General features: G+C 49.1%; 2 protein-coding genes across 2 annotated transcripts; one reads left to right on the top strand and one right to left on the bottom strand.

Moving 5' to 3' along the window:
- The first annotated feature begins 583 nt into the window (after positions 1-583).
- Positions 584-1759, top strand: LOC124665778 (G-type lectin S-receptor-like serine/threonine-protein kinase At2g19130). Its single transcript, XM_047203156.1, has one exon. It carries the CDS (start codon positions 584-586, stop codon positions 1670-1672), a length of 1089 nt encoding a protein of 362 aa, XP_047059112.1. The 3' UTR covers positions 1673-1759.
- Positions 1760-2710: 951 nt separating this feature from the next.
- LOC124666419 (GDSL esterase/lipase At5g45910-like) lies at positions 2711-4331 on the bottom strand. Its single transcript, XM_047203756.1, has 5 exons — positions 4040-4331; positions 3735-3953; positions 3480-3622; positions 3084-3363; positions 2711-3002 (listed from the first exon to the last, which is right to left on the bottom strand). Exons 1-5 carry the CDS (start codon positions 4296-4298, stop codon positions 2806-2808), a joined length of 1098 nt encoding a protein of 365 aa, XP_047059712.1. The 5' UTR covers positions 4299-4331; the 3' UTR covers positions 2711-2805.
- Positions 4332-11118: the final 6787 nt, after the last annotated feature.

Genomic DNA, 11118 nt, shown 5'->3' with positions numbered 1-11118 from the left:
CCAGCAAAATCCTACTGGTTTGGTGTTTGATGGTACTTTTCCTAGCTGGATAAACATGCGCGAAGATGGAGATTTTGCGCTCATGTTAAATGACACACATACATATATGCGTTTAAATAGCTCTGGGTTTATTGAATTTGCTTCTCAAGAGGCATGCAGTTCTGTTTTATGGTCTGCTCCAGAAAGTATATGTGACTTTGATTCGTACTGTGGACCTTATGGCCTCTGCACAAGGTCAGGCTCTTGCATATGTCCTGCTGGTTTCTGGCCATCGATCACAAACACATGGAATGTTCTTGGCTGTTTGGGGGAGGTGCGGCAGATGCCTATAGGTTGTGAAAGAGATGGTTCAGCTCATCCAGATGTGCAATTTTATCCAATAGATGGCATCTATAGGTTCCCTAAAGATTCTTACAGCACAGATGCCAGAAGCATGAACGAGTGTGAAACCTCTTGCATAAGGAACTGTCCATGTACTGCCTTTGCTTACAATGTAACCTGCCTGTTATGGTTTGGGGAGCTACGGAGCACAGTAGTGCTTGACCCTGGGTCTGGGTCTAATGGCAGTCGTTTGTACATAAGTATGTCCACCATACAGCAGCAGCACCACCACCAACAACAACAATCAGGTTTTAGAGCTTCTCTGTTTCTGTTGGTATTGGCTGTGCCAGTCATCATTGTTATTAGTCTGATTCTTTTGTGGAGATGTAGAACAAAGTTATTCACAGCAAGAAATGTGTATGAAAATGAAAGCCTTGTGGTTTTCTCATTTGCGCAAATAAGGAACTCAACAAAACAATTCTCTGAAATACTCGGAGAAGGTGGTTTTGGCTGTGTTTTCAAGGGAACATTGCCAGGTTCCGTTGTAGTGGCTGTCAAGAAGCTAAAAGGCCTTGGACAGGGAGAGAAGCAGTTTCGAGCAGAGGTCCAGACCATTGGGATGATTAATCACAAGAATCTTGTTCGTCTACTTGGATTCTGTGCTGATAGCAATAACAGGTTGTTGGTCTATGAGTACATGGAAAAAGGTTCCTTAAGTTCGCATCTCTTTTCTACAGATTCTGCAAAGTTGAGCTGGGAATTGCGGTACCGTATAGCTCTTGGAACAGCAAGAGGCTTATCTTATCTGCATGATGAGTGCAAGCATTGCATTATACACTGCGATATGAAGCCAGATAATGTTCTTCTTGATGCAGAGTTTTGTCCAAAGATTGCAGACTTCGGTATGGCAAAGCTTCTTGGTCGAGATTTCAGCAGGGCCCTAACAACAATGCGAGGGACCATCGGATATCTTGCACCGGAGTGGATCTCAGGTTTACCAATCACACATAAGGCTGATGTCTACAGCTACGGAATGATGCTTTTTGAAATCATATCAGGACGAAGGAATGCGGAGAAAATTAAGGAAGGGAAGTTTACTTACTTTCCCATCTTTGTTGCAGTCAAGGTGAATGAAGGAGATGTTATGTGTCTATTGGATAGTAGGTTGGAAGGTGATGCAGATGTGGAGCAGCTGACCAGAGCTTGTAGAATTGCATGCTGGTGCATCCAAGATGCTGAAGATCATAGGCCAAAGATGGGGCAAATTGTTCAAATACTAGAGGATGGTTTGGCTGTCGAAGTACCTCCAGTTCCAAGGTTACTGCAGAATTTTATGGGCACTTATGATTGATTGCACTCGCTCTACAGATTTTTTTATATAGTATCTCAAAGACTGAAAGCCTCTTTGTGTTTGTCCAAACCTATGTCAAGAATTAAGTATCCAGAGTTATGTGTCTTTTATATTGTCTAAAGTGCACATATCACATTCAGAGGTTCTGAATTGTAATTTGTTATCATTATATACCTGCTTAGTTTCAAGAGAACATTTTCACGTGTTTCTCTGCTGGCAGGATGGCCAGAACTTAAAATATTTAGATGTTTATCTTAAATTGGACATAAGATATCAGGTTAATGGATTCTAGTAGATTTATATACTGCACTGCAGACTGCAGTGTTTGAACGAACTTAACTATCCTGCTGTTTGAAGCATTGCCTCCCATGGTTTACCTCAGTAGTAAAAAAGCTTGCTTGCAAAATATAAGGATCACAATTAGCCTTGTGTTGCAGACAGGCCAGGCTCCCATTAGCCGTCACCCCATAAACTGAACTTTAGAATAGAACTCCAAGACGAACAGTAAGTAATTTCTAAAAAAAAAATCCGTCTCTCAATGTTATAATTGGCATAAAATGATTTATTCGCTGGTGTATTTTGTTCAGACTAATGTTGGAGCTTCCATTTCACTAGTGTCAGCCTCCAGTTGCTGCTGAGTGCTTGTGGGTTCGGTAAGTCCTTGGTTGGAGACTTGGAGTATTTCAGACAAGCTATAGATTCATATGATCATCAGATCAACCATGAGTCCTATCAGTTCCGTTGTTTTCTTCGTGTAATCAAAGAGGTATATTTTCCTGTCTCTACACCATGGAGAAGAAATCGAATATATAATAGAAAGAGAATCTCATGGTCGTGGCCTCTGCACCATTGATGCACACATTCCTTACAGTTTGTTACAAAAACCAAAAAGACTTCACCCAAACCGGCCAAACAGCCGTTTATACATGATAAAAAAAAAGATAAACAGTAATAACGAGGGGATAAAAGGACGAAGTGATGTCAAAGCATGCTCAGATTTCACGCAGTTGATGGCGAAACGCGGAAACCTTCCCAAGAGATGAGCATGCCTGAAGAAGTAGCTCTGGCCTCACTGGATGCTGCAGTCCGCTCTTGATCGAAGCGTAGTCTGGCCGATCAGCTTCACCATCTTACTAACTGCTCTCTGCTGCAGGGGAGTCCATGCTGCGCAGCCAGAGGTCGGCGATGTTGCGGTAAACCGACTCCGTCAGGTGGACATCGTCCCAGAACAGGCGGGCAGACGGTTTCTCGCATACATTTGCACCATCATCGCCGCAAATAAGCGTCCCAGGCCCGCCGCAACACTGGGTAAGAACGTCCTCTTGGAGCCCTGCAGGATTTGCACCGTCGACCTTTACCAATTACTATCATCATCTGAACATGCGAAAACATTCAGTGGTAAGGTGCTTACCAAACTTGGCAGGCGACTCCACCCTCTCCATCATGGGGCCGAAGAGGTCGCCGTAGACGATCGTGACGCCGGGGTACCTGTCCCGGAGTTTCTCCAGGGCCTCCTGCAGCAGCAGGTTGTGCTGCATCCCTAACTTGTTGTAAACATTCAGGCAGCCGGTGGTGGAGTTGTACTCTTCCGGGTCGTCTTTGGCGAAGTAGTGGAGAATCTGCGGTATGCATCCTGACGGGACCGTCCCGGGAACCAGGAAGCTCTTGGCCCCGTGCGCGACGATCAGCCTCTGTTACCATTGCCACAGCAAGGAGATCAATACTGACAGACTCGGAGGTTTTTTAAAGCTGGAACGCAATGCAGGTTGGTAATCACTTGCTAGTACATTGTTCGTTGATGAGGTACCTCGATGGCCATGGAGATGGCACTGATCACATCGGGAACGAGAGACGTGATCTCGTCCATGCTCTTCCCGAATGAGAAGTGGTAGTCGTTGACCCCGAACTCCCCCAAAATGAAGAGCGATCTACCGAAGAATCTCTCGCACCCTGCGATGCAATCATGCAATTTTCTTTTGTCACTCTGCAGGCAGGCAGACAGGCTAGCTGGATGCACGCGTTAGCATGTGGAGGTCTGACTTGAGAGTTTAGAATTGAGAACCTCGGGCTGTGTGGCAGAGCGAAGGCTTGAGTGACTCGAACCACTCCAGCTGCACGCCCAAGCTGGTGTTGAGAGGGAACTGGTTGCCAGGATTGGACCCGTCGTGGAAGCGAGCGGCGTCGAGAGCGGTGGCGGCGCCAACGGCGAAGTTCGCGCCTCGGCGGAAGCTCCCATTGTGCGCCAGCGAAGGCGGAACCAGCGGCAGACCTAGGCGCTGAGCTGCAACCACAGCGAAAAACAGTGACCACTGACCACCCTTCAAATCAACAGTAATTGTTCTGTAACATTGAGGAGCGAGCATGCACCGATGAAGTCAATGATGAGGCGGCCGTTGGAGCAGCGGCCGGTGGGTCGTCCGAAGAACTTGGAGCCGTAGGGAAGGCGCGTGACAGGGTCGAACACGCCGTTGTCAGCAAAGACGACCGGGTTGTTGCCGGTGTCGGTGTAAGAATTGCCGAAGCTGAAGATGGACTCGTATCGCCGACGTAACGAGAGCGCTGGGGAGGCGCATCCCAGGTTTGCGAGAAGCAGGAGGAGCCAGACGGTACATAGCAGCTTGCTCATCTTGCTATGCGCCTAGCTCGCAGTGGGAGATCTATCTAGGGAGTGCGCAGCTGCAGTGTATATATAGTACGTTCGTTTTAGTATTCGAGGTCGCGCCACAGCCACGATATGGGACAGCAGACAGCTACTCACTTAATATATTAGCTAGAAAAAATCAATGATGGATGCAATCATATTAGTTTCCCGCTATCAAAGTATCAAACGCATCTGCAAAACAGGAACTCTCGGTGCATCACTGTACGATTTATTCAAGTTATGACATTTTAGGTCCACGAGCATGCCTACATCAGGTCGGTTGGGCAACAGGAACTCTCGTTTTCTCTTGTTAATTGGTTCGATAGGCACAACTCGCCTACCAGTTGCACGTACAACACGAGAATTACGCGTGGTAACCTCACCATGTGGCCTGTTCAGTACCGGAGATTCAAGCTTTGCGGAGTGTGCAAAATACTCGGAAAAGGCCGTCCGAAACTCGGTAAAGTCTTTGCCCAGTACCTCAGCGCCTTTGGAACTTGGCAAAGAAGGAAGAGTTTGCTTCACTGAATCTTTTCCATACAAATGTGGTTCAGTTGTCTTTTGAACATACAGCTAGTTGCAGGCATCCCGCTAGCAAAGTTATCCTGAAAATTGGTAGTTTTGAGAAGTGATAGTTTTGAAAACTGGTGGCTGCACGCCAGCAAAGCTATCCTGAAGAAGTGTCGCGAAGAGTTCTACTCAATGGTGAATCTAGTTTGCTGGAGTCCCGTGTGTTCGTTCCGTGCCTGCTCTCAGCATCTTAGGGAAATTCTAGCTTTGGAAGACTCCTAGATCGAGGAAGAGAGTTGGAGGGTTTGACAGAGTTGCAAGTAGTTAGAATTGGTGTCTTTTACGGTGTTCTAGGGATTTGGTTTCCCTCTTATCGGACACGCATCAGAGTAAGCCTCTTGCAATTCAACTTGCTACCTTCTATAAAATACGGTGCGCCATTGGCGTAGTCTAAAAAAGGGATTCTGAGTTTATGTGTCGTTTGTATTCTTTGGATTCTCTAAATTGCATTTCTCTCTTATTTTTTGAGATTCTGAACTGCAATTCACTATCCTAATAGAGTTGAGGTATTCTGCAGTTTTAAGCAAACGCTTTGCTTCTTTCTCCGCTGGCAGGAAGGACGGTTTGCCTATTCATGTCCTAACTATTCAGAACTAAAAATATTTAGATAGTTATCTTAAATTGGACAAAAGATATCAGGTGAATGGATTCTAGTAGATTTATTTAGTGTACCGCAGACGGGAGTGGTGTTTCGAAACATGAGTGCATATGCTCCCACTATTTTGAAATGCATCTTAGCGGATCTTGAACTTCAGAAAAATTAAAACGAAAAATTTGTACGTACATCTTCACGTGCTACACGCTCACAAAGTTTCATAAAAAAAATCGACTTATTATGTGATCTGTGTAAAAAAACAAATTTCAGTGCAAAAAATAATGTTTTTCACAAGATAAATATTTTCTTTTTTACATAGACCACAAAAAATGTTGGGTTTTTGTGAAATTTGAGGAACGCACATATACTATGAAGATGTACATGTAGAATTTTTTGTTAAATTTTTTCAACACTTTGAAATATGGTTTTTTTGGTAGAGGGAGCATACGCACCCAGAAGCCAAATTGAATTTCCGGCCGCAGACTGCATTGTTTGCACAAACTAAACTGTCCTGCTGTGTGAAGCATTGCCTCCCATGGTTTACAGCCTTTTGTGGAAGATACTTGTCAGTAAGTTTCTGATTCTTATTCGTTAACAACATATCAGACTAAACTGTATGGATTCAATTATGGCTCAGATTTCATCTGGAATTTCCAAATCAGATCCATCCAATCAGCTTCACAATGCAACTCCAAAACGAATATTGGTTACAGCTAGCAAAAAGAAGTTTATCCACTAGTTTGTAACATTCAATTTGCTGAGAATTCAATGTGGCTCTTTTCAGAGTCTTGACTTTTTTTTTTGAGAGCAACCACATATTTCATTAATCGAAAACCAAGTTACATAAAATAACATATGTGGAAACTAAAAGACAAACCGGGATAAAATGATTATCCTGAATTTGCAGATAAAATCCTAAAAGATCGAGAAATACAAAACGATCCTTAGAGTTTCCTGCAACCACCATAGCCAGCGGCCGCCGTCTAAATCCACCGCCGCCGAGACGAACGCAAGAAGAGACGCCTAGCCTCCACCATTGCAAGATCCAAAAAAGCACCATCGCCAAAGAGGCTTTGTGAGTCGATGAACAGGCCTGCTGCAAGCAGCGAGGCACATGTCGCTGTGGCACGTCGACCGGGGGACGTCCCCGTGCTGTCTTGGACCAAGATACGCCTCCCATCGACGAAATCGGAGAAGAACGGCATATCCACCACCTCCGGACCAACATCTTCGCCCCAGAAGAACCACCTCGCCCCGGCCCAGCGTCGTCGTGGACAACGACAAACGCCAGTGACACGTCGAGAAACAGATCTCGCCAGATCTGAAGAACGGACTTTGAGCTTCGATTCTTCTGTTTCATTTTGTAGTTGTTAGCGTATGTATTAGCGTGTATAGTAGTTCTTTTACTTTTGTACCCTAATTGTATTGTACTCTAACTCTTGGCCTTTGGCCCATTATATAAACACCCGGAACCCCACGTATTACCGTGAGAGGCTTCCCCCAAACCCTAGCAACCTTTCTACATGGTCCTCGCCAGCAACCAGACCGCCCGCCAGCTCTGGCTGGCCATCTACGAGCTCTTCTCCGCCAACAAGGCCAGCAAGGCGATCTACCTCGACAACGACTTTCGCCAGCTGGTCCAGGGCACGTCCTCCATCACCGAGCACTGCCGCCGCCAGAAGCAACTCTCCGACGCCCTCGCCGACAACGACTCCCCGGTCTCGGCCCGCGCGCTCGTCCTCAACACTCTGCGCGGCCTCGGGCCTCGGTTCTCCTCCGCGGCCACCGTGATCTCCATGACGGACCCGCTGCCCACCTTCATCCGTGTTCGGAGCATGCTCCTCATGGAGGAGATGCAACAGGCCAACGCGGCTGCTAACGCCGCCTCCACTGCCCTCGTCGCCCAGGCCATGCGCCCGGCGCCTCCTACACCACCGTGCGCGGGCACAGCCTGTCAAGGCGGGTCGTCCAACTCTGGCCGGTCTCGCAAGGGCAAGAAGAAGACCGCCACCGCCCAGGCCGCCGCGCCCAACCGCGCGCCCACCCCTGCGCCTACGGGCCCCTGGTTCTGCATCTCCCCTGGCGCTGGACAGTGGCGCCCTCCTACGGGCGCTGGCATCCTCGGCCCCCGTCCTCAGGCCTACACGACAATCAACGCGCCCATGTTCCAGTCCGCGCCCTCGACCTCGACATCGCCTTCGCCTGCCTGGGACAACGCCGGCCTCATCGCTGCCCTCAACTCGCTGTACCAGCAGGGTGGCTGGGTCATGGACTCTGGCGCCACGTCTCACATGACGAACGACGAGGGTAACATCCAGTTCTCCGCCCCTCTCTCCTCTCCACACTTCGTCACTGTTGGGAACGGTACCTCTGTACCAATCTCTTCCTATGGCTCCACCTCTTTTCGCTCTCCTTCTGGTCATGTGTTTAAACTCAACCATGTTCTCCTTGTCCCACGTTTAATTCGCAATCTCCTATCTATTCGCAAATTTACTCGTGACAATTCATGTTCTGTTGAGTTTGACTCTCTCGGTTTTTCTGTGAAGGACCTGAAGACTCGTCGTGTGATCCTTTGCTGCAATAGTGAAGGGGATCTCTACACGTTTCCTGGCACCCCTCGTCGAGCACCACCCACCACCGCCATGCTTGTCTCCACCAACGCCGATCTCTGGCACCAAAGACTTGGTCATCCTGGTCACGATGCTATGTCGGCGCTCCAGAGTCTTTCTTTTATCAAGTGTAATAAATTGCGGCGGCCTCATGTCTGTCATGCCTGTCAGCTAGGCAAACATGTGCGCCTTCCGTTTAGTTCGTCTACTTCTGCGTCTAGTACCAAGTTTGAGTTGATACATTGTGATTTGTGGACATCACCCATTATTAGTAATTCTGGTTTTCGATATTACCTTGTTATTGTCGATGATTATTCTCACTTTTACTGGTCATTTCCGCTACGCCAAAAATCTAGCGTCTCCAGCACTCTTGCTAAATTTTTCGCCTATGTACGCACTCAGTTTGGTACCACCATCCGTTCCATGCAAACGGACAACGGCACCGAGTTCCTTAACTCTGTCGTTGATGATCTTCTTGCACAACACGGCACCACTCTCCGTCTGTCGTGTCCTTACACTTCACAACAAAATGGCAAGGCTGAGCGTGCCATTCGTACCATCAACGATACAATGCGCACCATCATGTTTCACGCTCACATGCCTGAGAGTTTTTGGGCTGAAGCTCTTGCTGCCGCGACCTTTCTCCTTAATCGCCGTCCTTGCAAGGCCATTGGGTTAATGATTCCGTACACACAACTCTATGGTCGTTCTCCCAAATATGACTCGTTGCGTGTCTTCGGATGTCTCTGCTATCCCAATGTTGCATCTACGGCTGCACACAAACTTCGCCCCCGATCGGTCCCATGCGTGTTTCTTGGCTATCCGTCTCAACACCGTGGCTACCGCTGCTTTGATCCATCCTCCGGGAAAATAATAATCTCTCGACATGTTGTTTTCGACGAAGGTGTTTTTCCGTTTCAGCTTGCAGCGACCACTTCGGGCGTGTCTACTGCCACGCCCACGCCACGGCGGCTGGACTTCCTCTTCACCGACATACGGAAGCCAGCCCCGCCCGTGCCACCCCGCACTCCCGCACGCTCGGCTGCTTCTCCACCCGCGGCAGTGGGATCGCCGGTCGCTGCCTCACGGCAGCAACGGCAGCCACGGCAGCCTGCCCCGACCTCTTCGTCTGCCACGGCAGGACCCAGTGCTCCCGCGCCTGTCTCGCCTCGCTCGCGCGCCGCTGCCCGGCCCGAGCCTTCTGCACCCAAGCCGACACGCTCTGGTCGTGTGCCTCGTCCTGTTCGTCGCCTGGATCTTTCTGCTGTGGACTCCGTGGCCCCTCCCGTGCCCACGACATTCCGACAAGCAATGCAAGATCCTCTCTGGCGTCAAGCCATGGCTGACGAACACCAAGCTCTCCTGGACAACAAAACTTGGTCTCTTGTTCCGCGTCCACCTCAGGCAAATGTGGTCTCCGGGAAGTGGATTTTTCGTCATAAGTTTCACTCCGATGGTACCTTGGCTCGCTATAAGGCTCGTTGGGTTCTGCGTGGGTTCTCCCAACGCCCCGGTTTGGACTACGATGAGACTTTCAGTCCGGTTGTTAAACCAGCCACGATCCGTCTGGTCCTTCAGATTGCTGTTTCCAGTTCATGGCCAATTCGCCAGCTTGATGTGAAGAACGCCTTTCTCAATGGCTATCTGGATGAGGTTGTCTATTGTCAGCAGCCACCTGGCTTTGTTGATCCTGCTCATCCCGATCATGTTTGCCGTCTGCACAAGTCCCTCTATGGTTTGAAGCAAGCTCCTCGTGCCTGGTACCAACGATTTGCTGCTTATCTCTCCACCATTGGCTTTGTTGCATCCGTGACGGACACATCACTGTTTGTTCTACGGTCTGCTGCTGACACAGCCTATCTCCTGCTGTATGTTGACGACATCATAGTCACTGCTTCATCATCTGCGTTTCTGCAGCATCTTCTAGACAGATTACACGTTGAGTTTGCTATGACCGATCTCGGCGACCTACATTTCTTCCCCGGGTATTGCTGTTCGTCGCTCTTCTACCGGGCTGTTTCTGTCTCAGCCGCCGCACGCCGTTGATCTCCTTCAACGGGCTGGCATGTCTGATCGTCATCCCTGTACCACACCGATCGATACTCAGGCCAAGCTCTCTGACATTGAAGGTGAACTCGTCACTGATGCTACGGATTACCGGAGTCTTGCAGGTGCTCTTCAGTACCTTACTCTGACGCGTCCGGACCTTTCATACGCGGTACAGCAGATATGTCTTCATATGCATGCTCCCAGACAGCCACATCTTGCTCTTGTGAAGCGTGTTCTCCGCTACGTTCGTGGAACCTTGGATCTCGGCCTTCATCTGTCCGCGTCCTCTTCTACAGCTCTTACCGCCTACTCCGATGCCGACCGGGCTGGGTGTCCCGACACACGCCGCTCCACATCGGGATACCGCGTATACTATGGTGATAGCCTCGATCTCTTGGTCATCCAAGAGGCGGACCACCGTTTCTCGCTCTAGTGCAGGCCGAGTACCGAGCCGTGGCACATGTGGTTGCCGAGTGCCGTTGGCTCCGCCAGCCTATTGCAGGAGCTTCATCGACCTCTCGGCTTCGCGACCGTTGTCTTCTGTGACAACGTCTCTGCTATCTACATGTCCTCTAATCCGGTGCAACACCGCCGCACCAAACATATTGAGATTGACATTCACTTCGTTCGCGAGAAGGTGTCCCTTGGGGAAGTTCGTGTTCTACATGTTCCTCTCGCACTTCGCTTGCTCGATGTGATGACAAAGGGGTTGCCGACTCAGCTATTTCTTGACTTTCGGTCCAGCTCTCGCGTTCGAGAACCTCCCGCCGTGATCGCGGGGGTGTTAGCGTATGTATTAGCGTGTATAGTAGTTCTTTTACTTTTGTACCCTAATTGTATTGTACTCTAACTCTTGGCCTTTGGCCCATTATATAAACACCTGGAACCCCACGTATTACCGTGAGAGGCTTCCCCCAAACCCTAGCAACCTTTCTACAGTAGTGTCAGCCTCCGGTTGCTTCCAGCGTTCCCCAGTTTCTGG

Source organism: Lolium rigidum, chromosome 6, assembly GCF_022539505.1.
Source record: "Lolium rigidum isolate FL_2022 chromosome 6, APGP_CSIRO_Lrig_0.1, whole genome shotgun sequence".
In the NCBI taxonomy this organism is placed as follows: Eukaryota; Viridiplantae; Streptophyta; class Magnoliopsida; order Poales; family Poaceae; genus Lolium; species Lolium rigidum.
The sequence above is the reverse complement of the archived record's forward strand: the minus strand, read 5'-3'. Positions and strand labels throughout refer to the sequence as shown.